This window comes from Lepisma saccharinum, chromosome 10 (assembly GCF_977018435.1).
Source record: "Lepisma saccharinum chromosome 10, izLepSacc3.1, whole genome shotgun sequence".
Lineage (NCBI taxonomy): Eukaryota > Metazoa > Arthropoda > Insecta > Zygentoma > Lepismatidae > Lepisma > Lepisma saccharinum.
Window position 1 is genome coordinate 15101485 of NC_139238.1, and position 25015 is coordinate 15126499.

The 25015-nt window shown below is 36.6% G+C and overlaps 1 protein-coding gene across 1 annotated transcript in view; it reads right to left on the reverse strand.

The window, feature by feature from the left end:
* ArgRS (arginine--tRNA ligase-like protein) overlaps window positions 1–25015 on the reverse strand; it is a 72210-nt gene that overhangs the window by 28773 nt on the left and 18422 nt on the right. Inside the window, exons 5-8 of the mRNA XM_083129583.1 lie at window positions 16081–16264; window positions 13851–13980; window positions 11896–12000; window positions 5461–5639 (exon numbers count right to left, since the gene is read on the reverse strand). Coding sequence (XP_082985709.1) covers window positions 5461–5639; window positions 11896–12000; window positions 13851–13980; window positions 16081–16264 — 598 coding nt within the window. The remainder of the gene's footprint in view (window positions 1–5460; window positions 5640–11895; window positions 12001–13850; window positions 13981–16080; window positions 16265–25015) is intronic.

The following is a 25015-nucleotide window of genomic DNA, read 5'->3' on the forward strand; positions in this document are numbered from 1 at the left end:
TATATCACTTCAAAATTGGATCTGTTTTATTTGTATATCGTATTTCGTCGGTATGGCAGAGGGAGGGGAATCGATGCTTTGTGCATCGAGCGGAGAATTTTTCTGCCGCGATATTATATCTACAATGTTATTTAAACTATATGAAAAGTTTTTAATATTAAAAGCAAAATCCAAATCAATTCCAGTCGAGACAGTATTATTGTGTTTACTTAATAATCTAATGATTGGAGAATTTTGATGGAACTCGGTGTTTGATTTGTTGCAATAAAATGGTTGTCTTACTCTTAATACCTTATAATTGACATGAAAGTTTATCAACTGTAAAAGATTTTCACACTCAAGTATACCATTAATAAGTTTTTATAGTAACATATGGTCAGCCATTTCGCGTCTTCGTTGAAGTGTATCACATGAGAATTCATTTAGTAATTTAACATAGGAGATGCGATCTGCATATGAAGATCTCTTGTATTTTTTGTAGTAAATGTGTCATAAAAATTTATTCTGAACTTTTTCAATTTTATTGATATGGCATGACATGTATATGGGTTCCATACCGTACTCCCGTATTCTAATTTTGTTTGTACAAGATTATTAAATAAATATACTAAAGAGTTGATATTAAATAAATCTTTGGAGTTTCTTAACAAAGCCAAGAATTTTATAAGAATCATTAACTACTTTTTCCATATGAGTATCAAAGATGAGTTTGTTGTTTAATCATATTCCCAAATCCTTGGTAATGCTTTTTCTACTTAGAAAATTACTGTTTATTATATATTTGTGAGTCGCTTATATGTCGTCGCGCAAAAGAAAGTACAAAGAATTTATTGACATTAAAGTTTATTTGTTTGTGACGAAACGTAACAATTATTTAAATCGGATTGAAGAGTTAGACAGTCAATCTCATGATTTACTCTCTCATATATAGAGGCACATAATTTTGGTAAATAAAAAAGCAAAAATTCGGTACGAAAACAGAGTCGATTTCGGGTTCAAAAGCGGTAAATAAAATAAAATTTCGGTGTTATAGCGGTGAATAATCACATCAAAAGTGCTATATAAGATGACATTTTGGTTTTAAAATTGTGAATATAATCCTAAATTTGATTTCAAACTGCACTTATTGCACAAAATAAACTTATCCCCTCTAATAGCACATTTATGTAGTTACCAGAGTATTAAGTTTATTTATTCCTGTGTAAAGTAAAGTAAAAAAAGGTAAAGAGCACCCCTGTGCTTAGCACCACGCCATGAAGGCATATAGGGGTGTTGGGGTAACGCCCCACACTTTCTTCATCCAGTCGTGAGTGGGGGTGATGTGATCAGCATCACGCCCCTGACCACCTTTACCCCCCAGGGTTTCCCCCACGTACCCATGTTATTCAACGCTGGGTGGGCGCCGGGAGTGCTTCCAACGTTAGAAAAGTTCCCGGATTTGAACCGGCCGGGGATCGAACCCAGGACCTTTAGCATGGTAGTCAGATGCGTTACCGACTGAGCCACCGCGGTCCCTGTGTAAAGGGGTCCATTTTTGCTTCTCAAATATTTACAGCAGAATTAATCAATTTTCCGTGAATTGCATAACTCGCAGGATACTTCAGATTTCAGAAAGTGTCGCATCGGTATATAAACGGTGAATTTCATGTTTAAGAGTATATTTCGCATTTTGCAGTTTATTTCGCATTATTTCGTGACAAAACAGGGTAGAAAAATGCACCTCACACCTTTCAGAAACATTAAAAATGAACATTACAGCACGTTATTTCATATTTCGTGTTTTCGTCACAAACGACATTTACATGCCTCTACTTATATATTTTTACATCATCGGTAAACAATAAGCACTTGGAGTATTCGAGTATAAAGGGGTCCATTCTTGCTTCTCAAATATTTACAGCAGAATTAATCAATTTTCCATAAATTGCATACCTCACAGGATAATTCAAACTTCAGAAGGTGTTGTGTTGGCAAATAAAATCGAAATTTCGTGTATAAGAGTGTATTTTGCATTTTGCAGTTCATTTCGCATAATTTTGTGACAAAACAGGGTAGGAAAATGCACCTCACACTAACATTAGAATGTCTTTAATTCACATTTTGTGTTTTCATCAAAAAAGAAATATGCATGCCCCTAATAATTCACCGTTTTCACGGTGAACTTTTCAAAAATTCAAGGGTACAAGCAGACGTTTTCTCCATTCCAACCTTATGTATTAACTCCTCCCACCACACAAATATATTAACAATAAAAAGGGATTCCAATGTATCCAAAATTTCTAGATCAATTCAATTAAACTGTACATTTAATTTAAGGTGTGGAGTCTACATTTGCAATTTCACATACTCAAGACTCTAAATACACCTACAAAAAGCAAGTCACAAATGTTACGGGATATGCTAATCTACGAAAAATTGTAAATTGTATAAGAATTTCCCTCAAATTTACCTACTCAACTTCAAGAAATCTTATCTTGTAATAATCTTCTGTCTCTCAAGACAGATTGTTCTGCAAAGGACACTAATAAAGTAAACTGATTGAGAGAATTCAGTTTTATTTTCCACGCAGCTTTCATTTCCTTACACAATAAAAATAAAAGTTTGACTGTGAAAAACTTGCCTCATGGCATTATTAAATATGTATAAATTCAATGGGATTTGGATTAATAAAAGTTGCCATTTTTCATAATTCTAGAAGCCAATAATTCAAGCAGAATTCCCGGTGAATAGCCACTCTGTCCTACAAATAGCCTGTGACGAATGTCCACAAAATATGACTTAATGCTTTTCTTAGTGAAAAAAAAGCTGAAAAGAAACCTTCACATTATAAATGAGGCGAGTTCTGGTAAAGTTTCTAAGCTACAGAGAGCAGACGTCACTCTCATTTTCAGGTACTAAAGTGGAAATGAGTGTGACAGCCATTTTAATACCATTATTATTAATTATTTATTATTATTATATTCTTATCCACCGGTCCTGGTTTTGTAAAATAAATACAGTTGAGACTGCTTTATACGTAACTCAGTTCTGTGTAATTCTGTTTTGTACGTAAAAATATAATTTAAATATGTGTTAATTAAACCACCTTGGTACGTAATGCGTTTATACATAATTCTGTGTTACAAGTACTAATTTTAATAAAATACAGTTGATTTGTACATAGCAAAGCTACAACAATGTCACAGAACTATACATTCTTGTTGTTACAAAAACACAAATACGAAATACAATAGTCGGGCATGGCAGCGGTCAGTCTCGAGTTGCGAGAAAGACGAATGCAGAGCGGCAGTGTCACAAAGAAGGCAAGGAGAGGCAGCATGAAATCAGATAAAAATTTGCCACAGTTGTTCAGAACACGATACCAATTTCATTTTGCATGTAATCACGATACGAAAGCATACACATTAAAAAGATGCTGATAGCTGAGGTTTGCTGTGTTCTATGAGGAAAACAGAACAGTGGTTCCCTCAGTGAAAATTTTCAGTTGCTACTGGTCAGCCATGGGGAACAGAAAGAGGAAAAATTACATGCTTGACCAGAAAGTAAGATTTATACGGGAAGTGGATGCTAATCGACATAAAACTTTGATAGTGGCAAATATAATGTACTTAAAAAGAATCACTTTTAGATTTGTTAACTTACCACTTTATGACAGAAATAACCTGTATTATACTGTATGTTGTAACTCAAAATAGATACATGTTATCTAAATCTGATTTGCAAGAAATTCTTAGTTATTCATATTAGTTTCTCGTCACCTAGACATATGTATAACTCAGGTTCAACTGTATCTAAATATGCTGTTTCTACTTAAAAGTAAAGTGAAATGCAGGCAAATTGATTACAAATACGAGGGTTATTTTTTAAGTAAGGTCCATTTTGCAATAGAAACGAAGTAAGTAAATGTTTTTTTAAAAAAACTTTCTTTTCTGAATTTACACACACTTCTCTATTTTTCTACATAATTTTATTGCCAGTTTAAACATTTTTCGTAATGAACTACGAGTTTTTGGATACCCTCCTCATAGAACTCTGCCGCCTGTGAGATAGCCAGTTACTCACGGACGTTTTCACTTTTTCATCAGTGTCTAAACGCTGATGATCAAATACCTTCCAGCCAAAATATTTGATCAGATTATCATCCACATACAGTCCAGACCTTGCACCTACCACTTATCACCTCTTCCGCCATCAGAAGACCTTCCTGGGCAGCAAGCGTTTAGACACCGATGAAAAAGTGAAAACAACCATGAGTAACTGGAAAAACGACCGTGAGTAACTAACTGGCTATCTCACAGGCAGCCGAGTTCTATGAGGAGGGTAACCAAAAACTCTTAGTTCGTTACGATAAATGTTTAAACCGGCGAGGAAATTATGTAGCAAATTCAGAAATTCAGAAAATAAATGTTTTTTTTGAAAAACATTTACTTACTTAGTTTTTATTGCAAAACGGACCTTACTTAAAAAATAACCCTCATATTAATTAAGGAACTTTAAAATGGGGAAAGCCAAGGAGATGATAAGTAAAGTACTTAGAAAAGTGGGCATAAGAACATACAGAAAGGAAAGCCGCAGCATTTTATGGATAGCGAACAAGAAGAAGGAAGAAAACAGAGAAGTGATTATCTATGAGGTTCAGTGCAAGGAATGTGATAGTGTGTACATAGGGGAAACGAAAAAGAGACTGAAAGGCAGGTTGAAGCAACTTAAGGGTGGCGTAAGACTAAAGGGGGGGAAAATGCTATATTCAAGCAGCCAAAAAAAAACCAGGACATGACATAGAATGGGAGAAAGCTAGGAAGATAGGGAGGGAGAAGAGAGGACTAGTGAAGAAGTGGAAAGAGGCCAAGGAAATAAGATAAAAAAGGAGAAGAAGAAATAATGAACTGGAATGGGGGCTGACAATCAACAAAGAATGGAAAGGTGTTTAGAAAGAATGGAAAGGATGAGGGAAAGGAAGGAGGAAAGAAGAATAAAGAAGAAAGAAAAGAGGAGGGAAGGAGTCCAGGAGATAAGGAATCTGTCTGTCAGGAGATTCCACACTCAGGAATTCCAGACAGGAAATGTTCTAAGATAAGGGCTGGTGCCTTTATGTTGTTTTGAGTATGGACCCTGTACTGGGAGTGTATATATAAGACGAAGGTTGTATCTTTCATCAATTTATTGTGAATCTTCATCTGAAGAAGACCCCGTTAGAGGGTGGACACGTTACGTTTTTAGTGTATATTTTTCACACAAGGAATTTGGTCTTGGTCAGCATTTTAAAATTTTATTAACATGGAAACAAGGCTTAACAGTGTTACCATTAATAAAGGAGGTTAATCAACCATTCCTGTTCTTCAATGAACATTTCAGACTTTACTGATCTGATGTAATATCTATAAACTGTTTCACTCAACACCAAATATTGAAAACATTATATGGGCCAGCAATACGACAATAATGCATGAATGGACTTACCTGACCAGCATCTGTAACATAGATTATCCAATCGGAATTTTCCTCTTCAATTCGATGCCTAATAGTTGCCATATCAGATGTATCATATGTGAAACCTCCATCAGATTTCACAATCGTCAGGGGAATTTCACAACCCTCGGCGAACATGACTTTCCTTCCATCGTCCTCCTCTAAGAAACCTGGAGAAAAAAGATACAAGAATTATAACATGGATACAATTCCCAAAGTATAGATATTGGAACCAATACCAATCTAAACAACTTGTAATACCTTCCTATCTTGAAAAGTTTAATAAAAGGAGGGTGGATATACAGGGTGACTGGTAATTAGATTTATTCCCTGAAAGGGGTTAAAGTAGAGACAAATTGCAATAAATTTGACCATATGATACCCCGTCCGAAAATTAGTAGTTTGAGATAATCGAGTTTCTGTTGTTTTTTCTAAAAATGACAATTTTCCACATAAAAAGATGAATTGAGAAAAAACTGATAATTGTAGGGAACTTATTTAAGCGTTTTCTGATAACTAACTAACAAGAGGTTCGTTTAAAAAAAAGTTTTTTCCAAATAACAATCACATGTAAGTACTGGGTGGGTCTAAACTTACAAGTGATGATAAAAAAATGCACTTTTAGTTTACTTGGCAACGCATTCATAACAAAAATGGTATGACACGAACCGTACAAATTACTTAAATTACTTCCTTGAGTCATCAGCTATCCAACAAGGTACAAATGTTGCTAACATTTACATTTCTGTACAAGAAATAATACTTCATTCATCTTCATGTGTATGGAATCAATGAACAATACAATTAAAGAACATTACATGTCTTGCTCAAAGTGGGTACCTCTGTTACGAATGCAGGCACGTAAGTTTTTACGGACATTTGTTCTCTTAACTCGTGATGTGATGGTGGCCTTGACGTGTTGACCAGCTGTTAAGATCCTCTCCCTGAGCTCTTCTTGCGAGTTTACCGGTGCCTTGTCATGTGGCTCCAAATGTAAAAGTCGCAAGGCGTCAAATCGATCGGGGGATCGAGCTGGACAGTCATCATGATGATAAATCATGTCACGTCTTGTAGCTAGAGGCACATCCTCCAACAACATTGCCATCCCGTTCCGCAAAAAATGTTCATAAGTGATGCCATTTAAGATTTGAAGCAGGAAAAATGGCTCGATGAAATGATTGTTGATTACGCCCATCCATACTTCTGCCTGGGCGTGCGACAGTGGCTGGATGAAAAGTACCCAAAGAAATGGATTGGCCGAGGCGGACCGATTCCCTGGCCGGCTCGATTCCCCGATTTGACGCCTTGCGACTTTTACATTTGGAGCCACATGACAAGGCACCGGTAAACTCGCAAGAAGAGCTCAGGGAGAGGATCTTAACAGCTGGTCAACACGTCAAGGCCACCATCACATCACGAGTTAAGAGAACAAATGTCCGTAAAAACTTACGTGCCTGCATTCGTAACGGAGGTGCCCACTTTGAGCAAGACGTGTAATGTTCTTTAATTGTATTGTTCATTGATTCCATACACATGAAGATGAATGAAGTATTATTTCTTGTACAGAAATGTAAATGTTAGCAACACTTGTACCTTGTTGGATAGCTGATGACTCAAGGAAGTAATTTAAGTAATTTGTACGGTTCGTGTCATACCATATTTGTTATTAATACGTTGCCAAGTAAACTAAGAGTGAATTTTTTTATCATCACTTGTAAGTTTAGACCCACCCGGTACTTACATGTGATTGTTATTTGGAAAAAACTTTTTTTTAAACGAACCACTTGTTTGTTAGTTATCAGAAAACGCTTAAATAAATTCCCTACAATTATCAGTTTTTTTCTCAATTCATCTTTTTATGTGGAAAATTGTCATTTTTAGAAAAAACAATAGAAACTCGATTATCTCGAAAACTACTAATTTTCGGACGGGGTATCATATGGTCAAATTTATTGCAAATTGTCTCTACTTTAACCCCTTTCAGGGAATACATCTAATTACCAATCACCCTGTATATTGCAGGGTGGATATATATTGTCCAAATTTTAATAGAAGCAAAGGAATATAGATAGCATCGATGAGTGGACACTTCCATGAGGTCACACAGGAGCAGACAAAATGTGAATCCACACTTTCATAGAGGAATGAATGAATGAATGCTCTATTTTACTTTGAGTTTCTGTCACTTTTGGCTAATTGTGAAGATAAGGATGTATAATAAGATGAAGTTCAATCCAGTCAAGGAAAACAAAACTAGCTGGAAAGGTCTATTCCACATGGGAGAAGGTAAGCAGGCAAAAGCACCCATCAAACTACACTGTGATATTTCACTCATATAGATTGGCTTGTTTTGTTTATTATTGATCGCTGTTTTTAGTTTGTGATTTATGATAATTTTACAATTTATAACAAACAGTTTTGAAGTAGATCTAAGAAAATGGTGACGTTTTGTTGCACATTCAACGCAACAAGCAAGTTAGATTGCTGCCATTTTGTTGTCTGTAACAAAGAAGATTCGCCATGAAGCAGATATTATTTATGAATACTATCCTGATTAATGTTGTGTAAATTTGTGTTCTTTATAATATTGAATGATGCAAAATAAAGTTTACAGTTACAAACAAATAAAATAATCACTAATGTTACGTGGTGAATCCTTTCCCGACATAGTATATGGATGACTTTTTTTCATTCTGAACTCTTCCATAATTTGTAAATATTTCTCTACCTACTTGCCGTCAATGTTACTACATTTCAAACTTAACTGTTGTTTCCACAACAGACAATTTTCACGGAACCCCTTCCTTCACAAAATGCCCTTGCTGCTGTTCCCACCTATTTTAACACTGAACAAGTCCAGATGATGCATCCGCACTTCTATCCAAGATTTCGGCTAGGGCAGCCAGACAGTAGATGAAGGGGTAATCAATCACAAACATATATGGATAGCACAAATGAGAAGTCCTACAGAGGATTATACTATACTGACCATGGGTCGAGATGCCAAAGCCTCGTCAATTTGCAAAAACAGTGCAGGGTTTACTATTCGGAAATGAAGTTGACATTTGGGTGCCTTGAGAAAGGGGCACGCCTTACACCCAACACACTTTCTTAGAGTACTAATATCCCAGAGATTATGCAATATGTGGAACTTTAATTAATGCCAGCTGTTATTAATAATCTGATTATTTCACAGAAAGGTCAGTTATGTGCACAACCAGTCTCAACCATCCCAATCACCTGCCACTTAGCAAACAGTTATGTCTAACACCTGGTGCCTTTTTGTCTAATGCCTGTTGCTATCTCTTCCCATTGTCTGACAACACTGAAATGTGATGGCACCTTTTTATCTTTGTTGAAAATGCAACCAGGCCGTGATTATAGAAACTTTCATTTTGAGTAGCAAGTGTTTACAGTTTCCTTCAAATTATACTAATTTTGGTATACAAGTGCGATTTGTAGAGGCATGCATATTTAGTTTTTGAAGAAAATATTAAATGTGAAATAACATTGTAATCTTAATTTTTCATGTTTCTGAAAGGTGTGAAGTGCGTTTTTCTACCCTGTTATTTCACGAAATGATGCTAAATGAACTGCAAAATGCGAAATAAGACACTTAAACACAAAATTTAGCATTTATTTACCACCGCGACACTTTCTAAAGTTTCAATTATCCTGTGAGTTATGCAATTCACGGAAAATTAATTGATTCTGCTGTAAATATTTGAGAAGCAAGAATGGACCCCTTTATACAGGAATAAACTTAATACTTTGATAACTACATAAATGTGCTATTAGAAGGGAAATGTTCATAAGTGCAGTTTTTAAATCAAATTTAGGATTATATTCACAATTTTAAAACCAAATTTTCATTTTATATACTGCTTTTCATCGAATTTTTCACTTCTATAAGACCAAAATTTTATTTTATTTACCGCATTTCAACCTGAAATTGACCCTGTTTTTGTACCGAAATTTTGTTTTTATTTACCAAAAATATGTGCCTCTACTGATTTGTAATGTTTCACTATACATATATTCATTCTATTACATAATTTACAGAATTTTAAAGAGAATTTATTCAAATAATTTACAAACTATGTGCAACAATATGAACTTTTTCTTTTTTTATTATAAACTTGTTTATGGGGATTCGTGGATGAAGTTATTTGACGAAGTATGGTACTAAACTTCAAAAAGAAATAAAATTTTAAGAGGCTACATTTCTGCTTCTATAATGCAATTTGTAAAGACAAAGATAATTTGTTTTTGTTGCATTCTACGCTAATTTTTGTACTGAATGAATGTATTAATTAAAAATTTTGGGTGCGTTGGCACTTTTTGCACCCTTCAATATATTCGGGGAAATATCCCCTTACCTAAAATTCTGACTTAAAAAAATAAAACAAGGGGTGTAAAAAAATGCCCTTGGGAAAAAATTAAAAGTGCAAGGTTGTAAAAAGACCTGCACAAGACAAAGACAACACATTAAAAAGTCAGAATGTACTAAAAGCTTCCTGACAGATGGTGCAAGAGACCAGTTCTTTGCAAAAACTAAAAACATTTGCTACAATACTGTTGTCATCCCCAACATGGTGGGAAGATTAAGTCTGTATGAGGAAAGTGTATTGTTTGCAAAATATTACATCACAAAATATAACAGGCAGACTGTATCTAAAGATATCAGTTTGGCGGTTACGTGGAGATAGGTAATTAACTCTGATAAACTTACTATTCATTTTTCCATGTAACTTTTTTCAGCAATCGATTTCGCCACTCGTCTGGTGACTTCGTCATGCGTGAACTGTCTTGCAGCGGCTAGAGTGGTTCCTTCTTCTTCCGCTTGCGCATGTGGCAGCGCTAGTTGACGCAGCCCTTTCACTTTGTGGTGCGCAGGCGGGCTTTTTTGCGAACGTTTGGGGTCTGTGCTTGGTTTCTTGTCCCAGGGGAGGAGCAGGTTGGGTTGGTGCTTGTTGCAGGGGAGAGGCAGGTTGGGGAGGGGCAGGTTGGGTGGGTGCTTGTTGTTGGAGAAGAGCAGGTTGGGTGGGTGTGCATATTCCTGATGGCAAGAATCCAGGTTTTATTGAGGGCCCCGGTATTGCTGTTGCGGTCGGCAGGTGCAGTCACTATTGCGTAGCGTGAGTGGCAAGTGGCAAAATCGATCGCTGAAAAAAACTTGTGCGGGAAAATGAATAGTAAGTTTATTAGAATTAATAAGGAGGCAGGTTTAGTTTTCTGGCTGTCATTTTGAATTTAGCATATCTTGTAAACCAGAGGCAATTCAGAACTTTTAACTGCTGTTTCTGTATTCATCATATCAAAAACTAAAAAAATTAACAACTTGTAAAAATTAGGACTTTGCAGGTACTGATGCCAATGTATGTAATTTATCAGTATTGGAAACTATTGGCTTTAATTTATTCACCCACTGATACCAATTAATACTTTTCTGAATTTGCTATTTTGCAGGTACTGTTAAAAAAAAAATCTGTCATTAAATCCAGTAATTCTTTGAATATTATATTTATTGTATTTAATTTTACAGCTGTCATGACAAAAGGATCAAGAATTCAGTATAAAAACTGAACACATATCGGGACAAAAAGCAGTATACAAAATGGTGAACAAAATCCCAAATTTGATTTAAAAACTATACTTAATATGCAAAATAAACACTTCATTTCTACAAGCACATATATGTAATTATCAGTGTGTTAAGGCTCAGCTGGACCTTTGGCATGCGAATGGGCGAATTGTTTCAAATTTTCCTCTCCATTCGAAAAACCTCTTGGATATTCGAAAATCTCAAAAGTTACATCAGCTTAGAATTCCTTCTAGAGCATTGACGTGAATTTTCGTGTAGATTCCTTTCACTGTTGTGTAGATATTATCAATAGTTTAATAGACTTACGTAATCATGAAGCCTTAAGCTTAATCCTATGTAAAGGAGTTCAATTTTTATTTTTCAAATATTTACAGCACAACCAATCGATTTTCTGTGAAATTGCATAACTCACAGGATAAATCAAACATCAGACACAAAGTGTTGTGTCTAAAAAAAAAATGTTCTGTTTAAGAGTTTATTTTGTATTTTGCAGTACATTTCGCATAAAACATGGAAGGAAAATGTATCTCATACCTTTAAAAAAACATGAAAAATAAAAATCACAGCATGAAAATTCATATTTTAGGTTTCCAACGAAAATAAAATGTGCATGCCTCTATCAATCAGTATTTTGAACAACATTTAATTCTTACATCAAAGATTCAAACATCAGTGGAAATCAATAAGATTTTATCAGCATTGGTATCAGTATCACTTCAAAATGATATTGGCATAGCCCTAGTTAAAATCAAAAAGTTAAAATTTGTATAATAATGTTATCAACATCCAAAGCTACGAGAAAGAAATTTAAAAAATCTTACCTCTGGCTGTTAATTCCTCAACGACCTTCTCCATTCGGGACTGATAAAAGCTTTCTCCCCTCTCAGTGATTACAATACCTAATCTATCATACACCTTTTGAAACTCTGTAAGGAAAGAACAAAAGGTTATTAGTGTTACAAAAATACAAGAAAATGATTGAAAACTTTGCAAAATGGTTGCAATATTATGCTTTTGGTTACATTTGCCAGGAAAGGGTGAAACTGAAGTGATTGTAGCTTAACACGTAGAGAAATATGTGAAATGAAGTTGTTGTTTTTTATCTTCTTTTACTGAATATACAATGAAATATTGATTACCGTATTTACTCATGTATAATGAGCACTTTTTTCCACACTTTTTGCCCCCAAAAAACTGTGGTGCGTATTATGCACGGAATAATTCAGACAGCCAACATGAAACCATACCGGGTCATTCCATGATTTTGGGACACTTGCATTGATTTTTCATGCTTAAGGAACCATGTTATATATCGTTGTAAAGCTTGAATCCTACAGTTTCTGAATATGGAAACAGTATTCCATACAAGATAACGACACTAATGTGAAATGCGATTGAAATAAGTTCATCAAAAAATGAAGAAACGTTCCGATTTTTATGGTACTTTGAAAGAAAACATAAGGAAAAAGATAATAAAAATTAAAATGTATTACTGGCCAAATAATATGACATACATGGAGTGTGTAAATTCCTTAATGGAAGAAATCTTGTGCTGCTAACTGCTATTTGGAAGGTCCTGATTGTGCCTTGTATAAATGTTACATTAGTCACGGAAAGAAAAGGTATATATTTTGAAAAAGAAGGAATGAGCAATTTAATAGGTATGACGACACTCTTGATCAGCATAGCTCTTGCTTACAACTAAGAAAGCCATTTCTTGAAACTCCGATTGTACTGTGCATTATATACGAGATATAATTTTTTGTCACTTTTACCCATCCAAAACCAGAGTGTGCATTATACACACACACACACACACGCACTATACACGTGTAAATACGGTATATGTTCATGAACTGAGCTCCTTCATTTTATCTTTCTGGGATTATACATATTCCTACATTACACATACATTAGCAACATTTCCTTGAAAAACATAAAATTGAAGTTCCCCTGTAATATCTAAATAACATCTCAAAGAAGTCTGCAAAAAGTACTTGGGGAGCTTAAAAATAGTAAAGACTGAGCTATGAGATACTGATATATAAAGTATCAACTACAAATTAATAATATATGTATGTAAAAAAAAAAGTTTCATTTCTGCGTTAATAGTTCACTCTAATATTATAATTGCATAAATTAATCTTAGATTGTTTTGTTTTAAAGTAAGAGGCATATCTGCATGAAAAGTTTACTAAGTTTGTGATGATTAGTTTGAAAAAAGTACAAAAAAATTATACCAGTTAAGGAAATACAGTGGGTGTTACACATCATTTAAGAGCTCTTGCATTATAATACAGTAATACACAGTACATGAATAGAAGGATGGATGCAGAAAGACTGCCAGTAAGAGCTTACAATGCACAAGGAGTTGGAACAAGGCCAAGGGGGAGACCAAGATGTCGGTGGAAAGAGCAGATAGTGGAGAGTGTTAGGAGAAGAGGACAAGATTGGAACATCGTGGAAAGAGAGGCTTAACTTCTATGCTGACCCAGACAAAAACTGCAAAGGATGACGATGATAATAAGAATTTAAATATTCTGATGTAACTTTTGAATATTTTAAAGCAAAAGTTTGGTAACCCACTAATATTAATCATTATTTTGAACAACTTGTAATTCTTACATTTTTAATGCCTTTGTCTTGGTATCAGTAGGAACTGCTATGGGTATCATTTCAAAGTGGTAACCATCCACTCAGCGCTACTCCTAATGCAGTTTGCTAATCTCACACCCTTATTTCGCGAAAGCTGGAAACCAGTAACAGTAAAACATACCTCTGCGTGAAACATCACAGATCATGTTCCAGGCTTTGATATAGTCCGGCTCGTTACTTTGAAGTTTCACAACACAAGAATAAGCCCTCTTCTTGAATTCTTCGTCTTCATCAAATCTTTTCTTCGACTCCTACGGAATTTAATATCGAGTAAGTTGCAACAATTTAATGTAACATGAACAAAGGTATCAATAGTAATTTGAAGTCTGTTCATTTTCTTCAATGTCAAAACTTTTCTCTCAATGAAAAAATGGCAATCGTTTTTTCATTAGGATACACTGAGCCATGTTATCTATTGTTATAAGAAATACTAATGATACGTATTAATAAATGTGCATGATACACGTTTTTATCCAAGAAAAACACCTTATTTTCCAGGTAATGTTGCAGACTTCATATAATGTTGACAATAAATTGTGACTGTGCTGTTGACAAAGAGTTTTGGTCGAAAACGGAAATAGTGATCAGAACATTTCACTCCCCTCATATAATCCCAATTTCCTTTCATCAGTGTCTCAATTTCACAATTTGAAAATATGATATTCTTAGTTATGGCCAGGGGGTAGAAAAATACAGGGCACCCAGTGCCATGGCACCTCATTCTCAAATTGAGTTCTAAATAATTTTTTTTTAATACTTCAAGTTCACGTATGGAAATTTCCATTATATATATTTATTAATAACTAGTACAGTATTCATGATGGTTGCGGTAAACACGGTTTAAAAGTACTTACGTGAAATTTAGAAAATTTTGCACTTCCGCATTGCACAATTTAATGGTTAAATCCTATTAATTTCGAAGATCCACTGTCTTCATTCACAAAAGGGTACGGTGTTTGAAGCGGAGATGGTACCCCGGCACTGCATTGTTTGTTCCCGGGTGGCGGTAGTTGCGATTTCTCCCGTTCGGTGGCGTTGGCGCGTGTATCCTGGTTTGCATCATCTGCTTTCTGTTGTCGGGTGGCGTTGCCAGTTGGAGGTTGGGGGGCTGGGCTGTGCTGCTTGGCAATGTGCTGTTCCTGTTCCCCGCGTGCACCGCATCTTTTCTTTTTCAGGTCGGGGATCTTTCTGAGGACAGAGTGCCAAGTTGGGTGTGCCTGTCCATTGTCCAGGTTCAGTGCTGGTTTCTGTTGGATGATAGCATGGGTTTCTTTGACAGTTTTTTCTATGATGGAGACAGTTGGGTGAAGTATGGATATGGAGGAGATGGTGTGGTTAGTGGAGTGGAGGTGTTGGGAGAGGCCTGATTTTGGTGTGTCATTTTTGGCATCTTTTACGTGTTCGTTAATCCGTTCTTGGACAGTGCGGATGGTTCTGCCAATGTAAGTGTTGTGGCAATGGCATGTGGTCTTGTAGACACCAGGGGATGCAAGTTTGGGTAGGTAGTATCTCATGAAGTTGGGTAGTGCTCCTCCGATTTGGGATATGGGTTTGTGTGCCACTCGGATGTTGAAAGGTTTGAGGGCCTTGGCAAAATTGCCAGATGTGGGAGGGTGGTAATGAAAAGTGATCCATTTGGGTTTAGGATTTTGGTTTGGGTTATCTGTTTCTTGGGTGTCTGAGCTGGGCTTCTGTTTTTGCACACCACATGGATAGTTGGCGCTTAGTGTAACCGTTCTATAGGCCTATTTCAGTTATGCATGCTATTTCATCATGGAGGTCATTTTCTGTGCAGCTGTGTGTGAAGGCTCTTCTGTAAAAGTTCATCTATACTCCCGCCGTACCCTTTTGTGAATGAAGACAGTGGATCTTCGAAATTAATAGGATTTAACCATTAAATTGTGCAATGCGGAAGTGCGAAATTTTCTAAATTTCACGTAAGTAATAGTACAGTATGTTTTTTTTTAATGTTTGTGTGTTTTCTGTATCATGCACATCATTAAAACAGATTAATAAACATGCCATTATAAATTTTTCCCTTGTTGCTTGCTGAATTCTAAAACCTGAAGTGGTATGGTAGAGTGGACCATATATTAGAATGTACTGTATAGTTATTCATGCTGATACCAATCGAGTCTTTCTTAGGAAGGCCACTCTGGTGCAATAATTACAAACTTTTAATCAAATCTTGCATTAATTAATAACTTGAATGTTTTAAGATCATATTTCAAATGGTGTAACACCTGGCTACTGAGAAAAAGGAGCTGCGCCTGAACAATTTTTAGTCTTGTCCAGCCCTGGTTATGACCCACCTAAACTTTAACCTGATAAAAAGAAATAATTTAGCATACCTTATAAAACATCTGCAAATCACCAATAGGAGGAGAAACACGAACATAATTGGGGAACTTATCTTGCAAGTGTGCTATTAACATTCCAAACTGTGTTCCCCAATCTCCAACATGATTTATTCGTTTCACATTATGTCCTAAAAATTCCAATAGCCTACATATACTTTCCCCAATAATAGTAGACCTGAAAAAAAACAAACGAATTATGTCATTAATTTTGAACTTAGAAGTAACACAGCTGTAACATGAAATAAACAGATTGTTATACCAGCACACACAGTGGAATGCAGCAAATCAATAGATCTGATGTTTTACTACATATGATTCTGTCAATTTGTCACTGTTCTTAACCCATTAAGTGTGGGGTCATTCCACATCAAATCAACTCAAAAAACTAAGATTTTGACATCCACCAACTCCGATTTCGATGAAATTTGGTATACACCTTTCCTTTATGGTTGAAAGAATCCCCCTAATATTTTTTTCACTCTATCTCAAATGGTGTTCATTTTACAGCACTTTGAAATATCATCAAATCAGTGTTGTCTGTCACTCTTGAGACCCTCGACACAAGATACCCTTGCTTACATTTTATTTCTTTTCTCCTTAACTACAGCGCCTAGAATAACGTAGTGTGGAAAACGGCATGCTTCTGCGCTCTCAGGCTGGTTCCACTCGAAAATGATCTGCTAGAGGCGCTGGTGTTGACCCCGGTGCTTGGTGTTCGACTGCTTATAATGGAAGTAAATTGAGTTTTCGCTGCAACGTCTGATTCTTTTTTCATGAAGCATTTCTATGAATGTGAAAATTGCTATGATATTTGGTACAGTGGTCGCGAAGATATTAACGAACATTCTAGACAGTCGACCACGTCCTGTTATCGACATACTTTCGTTAATAATACGAGAGAAAAAATACGCGTGGAATGTTCTTGGCAACTAAATTTTTGTGTATGAATTAGGTTCCTTATTATTATCATCATTTCTTTTAAAGATATACACACTGAAGCATTTGTATTTTTGATATTTATTGTCTCTTTTCTTCCGCTTTAAACTAATCGCGGCAATGATGATAATGATGATTGCATGAAACTAAGTGCCATCGACATGAGTGTAAGGAAACTTTCAAACCAATGGGACAAGCGACACGGGATGTTCACACTGTCACACTAGTGACACACACTTCCAGACTGTAAAATAGCATTCATTGCACATGAGGGTCCAAACAGCAAACGACACATTCATATGGCATATTCACGTGCTACTTGTTACTTCGGTCGGAAAGCTCCTTAAAGGAAGGGTGCTGAGACCGAAGCGACGCGCTACAGGGGGAGTTCCCAACTAAGTGACAAGCGACATGGTGCCTTCAGTCTATTAGCAAGCGTTGCTTGCGAACAACAGATAGGCGACACGATAAACCGCACATTACAACAACAGATCTAGGCGACACGATAAGCCACTTGTGTCGCTTTGTCGCTTCTCCGTCGCTCAAACTGGGCCATTTCCTCAATAGCTTGCAACATGTTGCCGTGGTTTGTTGTTCGCGCATACGCGATGCAATGAGTGTCTTGCTTTAGTCAGATTGCGCACCAAAGCGACAAGTGGCACGCGACACTTATCGCTTGAGGATTTCACCAACCGAACGCTGGCCTGTGCTTCCCGTCATGCCGCTACGATGTGAAATGTTGTTCTTGATTGGCTCCTTTCCAAGCAACATGTGTCACTTCGGTATGAAAGTTTCCTTGGACCGAATGACCTGTGTTGCTTTGGTGTGAAATCCTCGTATTGTTTGTCGCGTGTCGCTTTGGTGTAAAATCTCCTTGAGGAAACGGTGCAGTCAGAGCTTTTGTCCCTACGGTTCGAAAGGCTGCATTGATTTCCGACTGCTCGCTTTCAAGCGACATTTGTGGTTTCTCGCTATGGTATGAAATATCTCTCAGGATACTATTTATATTCTAATAACATAGAAAAATAAACTCTAATACACAGTCCATGACCTGACGTCCAGAATCACATTGCGATGTTTCTTGTGTGTTACGCATGCTATTTATTTATTAATTTTCTTTTACTTTTCTTTCCAAATTAATGTCATTTCGTGACTGCAAATCACTCCACAAATATAACTGTTTCCATCAATTCACGTACCGCCTTTCAAGACAAACAAATCTACACAATATATTCCAAAAACTAACTAAGCCGCATTACTTTCATAACAAAGTTAGCACCTGGGTCGATCGCACTGCCATCTACTTGTCATCGTCTCGGGGAACCAGTTTCTTGGGTCGTTTTTCACACTACGTTATTCAAGGCTGCACCTTAACCAATCATCAGATCTCTTTGAAATTTTACACAAAGTTCAATGAAATAATGAGGATTTCAGAAAAAAATACATCAGCACTCAAATAATTTTACAAATGCCTATAAAAAGACTAATAATGGATTTGTAGCCTAATTTTTGTGGTGGGAAAACTAGCTTCGAAAATCATTATGGATCCAAAAACTTTTGATGTTGAAAATCATTGCAAACACATGCTCTTTCTCTACAAAAAATATTTTTTTTTTTTTATTCCTTCTAACGAAAATTTTACTTTTTTTGGAAATTGCCTAAACTTTCAGGGTCAATCCGTAACAAATAATCCAGCATTGATCGCTCGACCATTTTTAAAATTTTTGATTTGTTTGTCGTTGTAACCCCTGTACAAGGGTAGTTCAAAACAGGCATTATTTTTCTAAAACTAGACTTCGTTTGAAAATGGCGGCAACTTTTGTTTCATGACTTGCAACATTTTTGGCCTATGCAGACAGTTGTGAAAATTATGATAACTCAGATAAGAAAAATTATAGAAATCTGGGTTAAAATACATTGTTTTCAGTACATTTTATGTTCCGTACCTTTTTTCACCACATCTAACACAAATGGCTGAAATTTAGGGTCAAAACTGACTGATATTCAAATTTACAAGGTACGAGGGTCACTCAAAGTTTTGAGAATCGACAACAATAAGCTAACGCAATACCCTGCTTGTGTTTCTATATTTAGATTGACATTTCAATAGCAAACTCTGCAAGTTTCAACTTGCTCCAACAATGGGCAGAGTCAGCATGATACTTTACACAGCAGCAGTTGAGGTTTCGTTGCGAGCAAGGATGGATCTGAAACGAGAGCATTTCCACGCTATGACTTTTTATGACTTCAAAGTTGGTTTAGGCAAGAGTGAGTGTCGTGAAAGATTTCACCATGCATTTGGGGATCCTTGCCCTTTACAAACCACCATCTATCGATGGTTTGCAGAATTTAAGAGAGGAAGGGACTCCCTTGAAGATGAAGATCGTTCAGGGTAGCCAGCAACAGCCACAACAGATGAAAATCTGACGAAAGTTGAACAAATATTGAGAGAAGATCAACGATGTACATATGTGCAGATTCAGACAAGCCTAAATATTGGATCGGCAGCACTTAGAGAGATCCTGGATGAAAAACTTCACGTCAGGAAGATTTGCAGTCGCTGGATCCCCCACAACCTCACAAATGAGCAGAAAAGGACACAAGTGAATTGGTGAGAGGAAATGTTGGACAAATTCAGTGGAGGAAGATCAAAAAACATTTTTAACATCATAACAGGTGACGAAAGTTGGATATACCAATATGATCCTGAAACGAAGCGGCAGTCATCAGTCTGGGTCTTCCCTGGGAAGGATCCTCCAACAAAAGTGAAGAGATCAAGAAATGTTGGCAAAATGATGATCTGTTCTTTTTTCTCTGCTAGTGGGCACATTGTGACAGTTCCACTTGAAGAACAAAAAACAGGCACTGCCAGATGGTACATGACAAAATGCTTGCCCAAAGTGTTCGATGTGTTGAGGAGGAACCCGTCCAAAGACAGGCCTGTGTGGAATCAAGCTGCATCATGACAATGGCTCTGCTCACACCGCAAGAGAGACAACATATTTTATGAACGAGTCAAAACATTACACCATCCCAATTTTTACAATGCATTACTTATGTACAGTTTCTAAGTTGGTGATAAAAGACGAATATGAACTGAATATATCTACTTGGTTTGATATAATGTTGAATTGGTTTGGTAGCCTGTGGAATAATGAACGTTGTATGAGTGAGAGCCTGGGAGTTGTGTGGAAAGTATTCTTGCTCCGCGTTTCATGTCTAGGAACTCTGAGGGAGAGTTCGTGAAGTGGAATGCTACATATTAGGTTTCCATTTATGATCTTATGTAGTAATTTCATATCTGCAACATATCTACGTGATTCTTGAATATTTATGTTAAAGTTTATAAGCAGATCTCTCTTAGGTAGGTGTCTCAGGGCCGGGACTCTATATCAAACGATGGAGAGGAAAAAGCTGAGAACACTGTCGATCTTGGAGGTATGAGAAGGAGCAGCCATGTTCCAGATGGGTGAACAGTATTCTAGAATGGTGGACACAAATGTTTTGAAGTAAATGGCAAGTGCTCTCGGGACATGGATTTCAGTGAATCTGTAAAGTAGGTCTAGCATAAGCATTGACTTTTTCTGATAGTTGATATGTGATTATCAAAAGTTAGTTTAGAATCTATGAGGATACCTAGATCTCTGTGTTGTTACAGGGATGTCAGTGAGTGTATAATTACCTTCAGGAGTGTTTTGTTTCAATGATATTGTTATGTAAGAGCATTTTGAAGGGTTTATGGACAGTTTCCATTGCTTATACCATTCAGAGAATCTGTTTATGTCATTTTGAAGAAGTTGCATGTCTGATGGCCGTTTTATTTCTCTCATAATCTTGCAATCATCAGCAAACATTAGAATTGTGCTTGAAATTGGGGAATTAAAGAGATCTGTGAGATCATCCAGATACTATACAAATAATAGAGGGCCAAGAACACTTCTTTGCGGCACACCAGATATAACAGGAAGCCAATTAGAATGAATTCAAGGAAGTATAACACGTTGTCTATTTCTTAGATAGTCTTTCGCTATTTTTAACGTTTTCCAGTTATGTTAAATCTGTTAGCTAATTTACCGTATTTACTCATGTATAATGCACACTTTTTTCCAAAATTTTCGCTCCCAAAAACTGTGATGTGTATTATGCACGGAATAATTCTGACAGCCAACATGAAACCTTACAGGGTCATTCCATGATTTTGGGACACTTGCATTGATTTTTCATATTTACGGTACCCTATCATGTTATACATCATTGTAAAGCTTAAATCCTGCAGTTTCTGAATATGGCAACAGTATTCCATTCAAGACAATGACACTAATGTGAAATGCAGTTGAAATAAGTTCATCACAAAATGAAGGAACGTTCTGATTTCTATGGTACTTTGGATGAAAGAAAACATAAGGAAAAAGAAAACAATAATTAAAATGTATTACTGGCCAAATAATAATATATATATGGAGTGTGTAAATTCCTTAATGGAAGAAATCTGGTGCTGCTAACTGCTAGTTTGAAGGTCCTGAATGTGCCTCGTATAAATGTTACATTAGTCACGGAAAAGTATATATTTTGAAATTATTTTAGAAAAAGTAAAGAAGGAATGAGCAAAACCACGTATAAAATTTTGAAGGCCATTTCACACGACTTTTCCCTTTGTAATGTAACGTTCTGCAACACCAAGAAAAGCAGTGCAACTCTGGCAGAATTCAAGCCTGCACCTTACGTCACATGGGATGCATATCAGCGTATTTGTTGGGCGAGAAATAATAGAAAATAACTTCCTGAGCACTGCAAATCCATAATGTAATTTTGATCCCGTTTTCTACTATTACAGAATAAACAAGGTGGTTAAAGAGTGAAAGTTTTGGGATGCTGAACACAGTGTAGGGAGAGGGGGAAGTTGGTATGGGTTGGAGACTTACTGTTTACACAAGAGGATATTCTCCTCTTGGTCGACATAGCAATAGGTATGATATTATTCACTCTTGATCAGCATAGCAACAGCTGTATGACCTACATCTAAGGAATCCACTTCTTGAAACTGGATTGTACTGTGAATTATAAAAAAGATATAATTTTTTGTAAGTTTTACCCATCAAAAACCAGGGTGTGCATTATACACGCAAGCACTATACATGCGTAAATACGGTATGCAGTAAATAACGGTGATCCACTGAATCAAAAGCTTTGGACAGATCAAAGTACACAACATCCAACTGATTATGATTAGTAATGGCGTTTATGACATAGGATTGCATAGAAGACAGATTGATAAGGCATGAAGAATTTGGAAGATAGCCGTGTTGTGCTGGGTTCATGTAAGGAAATGTGAATTTTCGAAGTCTATTTTTTAGAATTTTTCCACAGACAATAGCAAGTGTGGATAGGAGAGAAATTTGCCTGTGACATTTACAGTGTGGCTACAAACAAGCAGAAATGAAATTCCCTGACTTTTCCAGGTTTTCCAGGACAAAATTTACATTTTTGCAAATGGAAATAATAAACTCATACAGATCCACGTATGGTTTTGCTAAGTACCAATATTATCTTCTATTAAATTGTCTTAATTTCTCTATTCTCTATGATTTGAATTCAACATGCAAAATAGTGAATTTGGAAAATTATTACAATTCACAAGCTAAGGAAGGATTATGGAATTTTGTCATACGCAGTTTAAAATAAAATACTTGATTATTTTTAAAGTTACGACTAAATGAGATAAGAGTGATTGATTAAGAAATACATTTTGTAATTTATCAGTCTCCTTATACATTCTCGGTATTATATGTTGATATTTCCACTGAGGCTTGGAACACTCTGCTTGCAAAAACTATGAGTGCGGACTCATTTTTCAATGCATAAAGCTACTTCTCTCTTGTCTCTAAAGCAAACAACTTAACTCTTGAATATAAGTGAAACAATTGAATTGTACAAAAGAGTCATATTTCCTTACATTATCAATGGGATTTCTGCTTCAGTACAGTGTATCCAAGTGAAGTACTGTGAAACTGACAACATGCAGTTATACCATTAATCCTGACGAAAAGGGTATGTAAGTATTAGAAATTTAACGCAAGAAATTTATAGAATTGCATTGTATAGGAACCTGATTTAGCAAACCAACACATTAAAACAGGAACACTCTAATAATAAAAGCTTCTGAAAGTTTATATACGAGGGGCATCCTGAAAAAGCTCCAATGGTGCCTATACGCAGCACTAGTGGTCGAAGAGCGACACACACACATGCAGGCAGGAAGGACTGGCATGTAGCTGTTCCAATGAAGCCGGTTTAGGACAGTTCTAGGTTAAAGATTGCAGCTCTCATAAAGTCTCCCCCCGACTGCGAGGTAGCCTACATTGCACGCTCAGAATTTGGCACAGAGCCACCAGCAATCGCGCGAGTTGTGCAGACCGGACGTCGTGAGTGATAGTATGGTCAGACGATGGTGCAGACAATTCACGGAAGACCAATCGAATGTGCACAACCCCATACAGCTGAGTACACACAGGCCCTTTGCATCACTTCAGGTGAGAGATCTTAGACCACTCCCTGTACAGCCCTGGCCTTGAATGTACCGACTTTCATCTCTTTGTTTAACTGAAGAGGTTTCTGGCAGGGTAAGGATTTGACAGCTACACTGCGGTAGAGATAGTTCCAGTCTTTGCTGTCAGACACATATACCATGGGCATACAAAATTTAGGACCATGCTACGACAAATGCCAGAACAAAGGTGTTGATTATGCCGACAATTAGGTTAGGACTCACTGTTACTAACGCAATAAATTACAACTGATATTCGTGTTTTATTTATGCCTAATCGGTAGGGACCTTGATATTTTGATTTTTTTTTCAAATTGGTGTACTTTTTTATTTTAAACTATAAGGTGTTATTTTTCCCAAAATTCACATTTTCATTTTAGAGCATTTTCTGGAAAATATCTGAAATCATACCTTCATGGTGTTTTTAAACTACTGTTTCAAATTGTAAGTCACATGGCTTACGCCTTATCTTGAAAGTTATTTTGGGAAAGTTATTTTCCATACCCCTTTATTAATTTTAAGGTAAGGAATTTAGATAATGGAATTTTGGTGTGGATCACGGCTAAAGGTGGGGGTGATGTGATCAGCACCACACTCCTGGCTACCTTTATCCCTCAAAGTTTCCTCAAGGTACCAGCTTCATATGATGCTGGGTGGGTGCCGGAGCAGTTTGAATAGTGTGACGTTTTTCCTACGCTTTTGTATTTTCGCGTGAAAAAGCGTCACAATTCCTCATTTCTTCGTACGCCTTGCGTCTTGTATTTTGTTTGGTTGTTTATAATAGTCTCCGCTAGAGGTCTCCACCGACCTCTCGCTCCGTGCTCGCTTCTCGAGCAGAAGGCTACACCAGTTCCGATTCTACAAGCTTCGCGATAACAACGACGTGACTTTGGGTCAAGGGCGAGAGAGAGCCTTACAGTGTGTGGCATGGTTAAGTGTGCAAGTTGCCTCGCGGGCGAGTCTTAACCTCCTTTTCTGACTTCATTTCTAGCATGCACTTTACGATACATTCTCTCTCCCAGTTTAGACTATTCACGCAAAGCAGAACTCATTTTCCCTGATTAACTTTATATTCGTAAATGGAAGGTTGCATTTGACGAAAGCGTGAACTTTATCTCCTTCCATTTTGATTTGGGTATTTTTTCCATAACCCGAATCAGGATACAGATTTGTGACTGTGAATGAATCCATGGACGTTTCTAGACGTGACGCCAATGTTCTGATGATGGAACGTGAAGGAAGGCAGGACTTCTTTTGACCAATCGTCCTTAGCAGTGTTGAATTGGTGTCTGATACGTCAAGTGCAACTAAATGGAGGTATGTACAGTGTCGTCTTCTCCCCCCTCTATTTCTGCAAAAATCCAAAGATCGTGAACTGTGATAGGTTGGCATATCTTTAACTTAATCGAGTCAAACGTTTAAATGAGCATAAAAGGACTAAAAAGC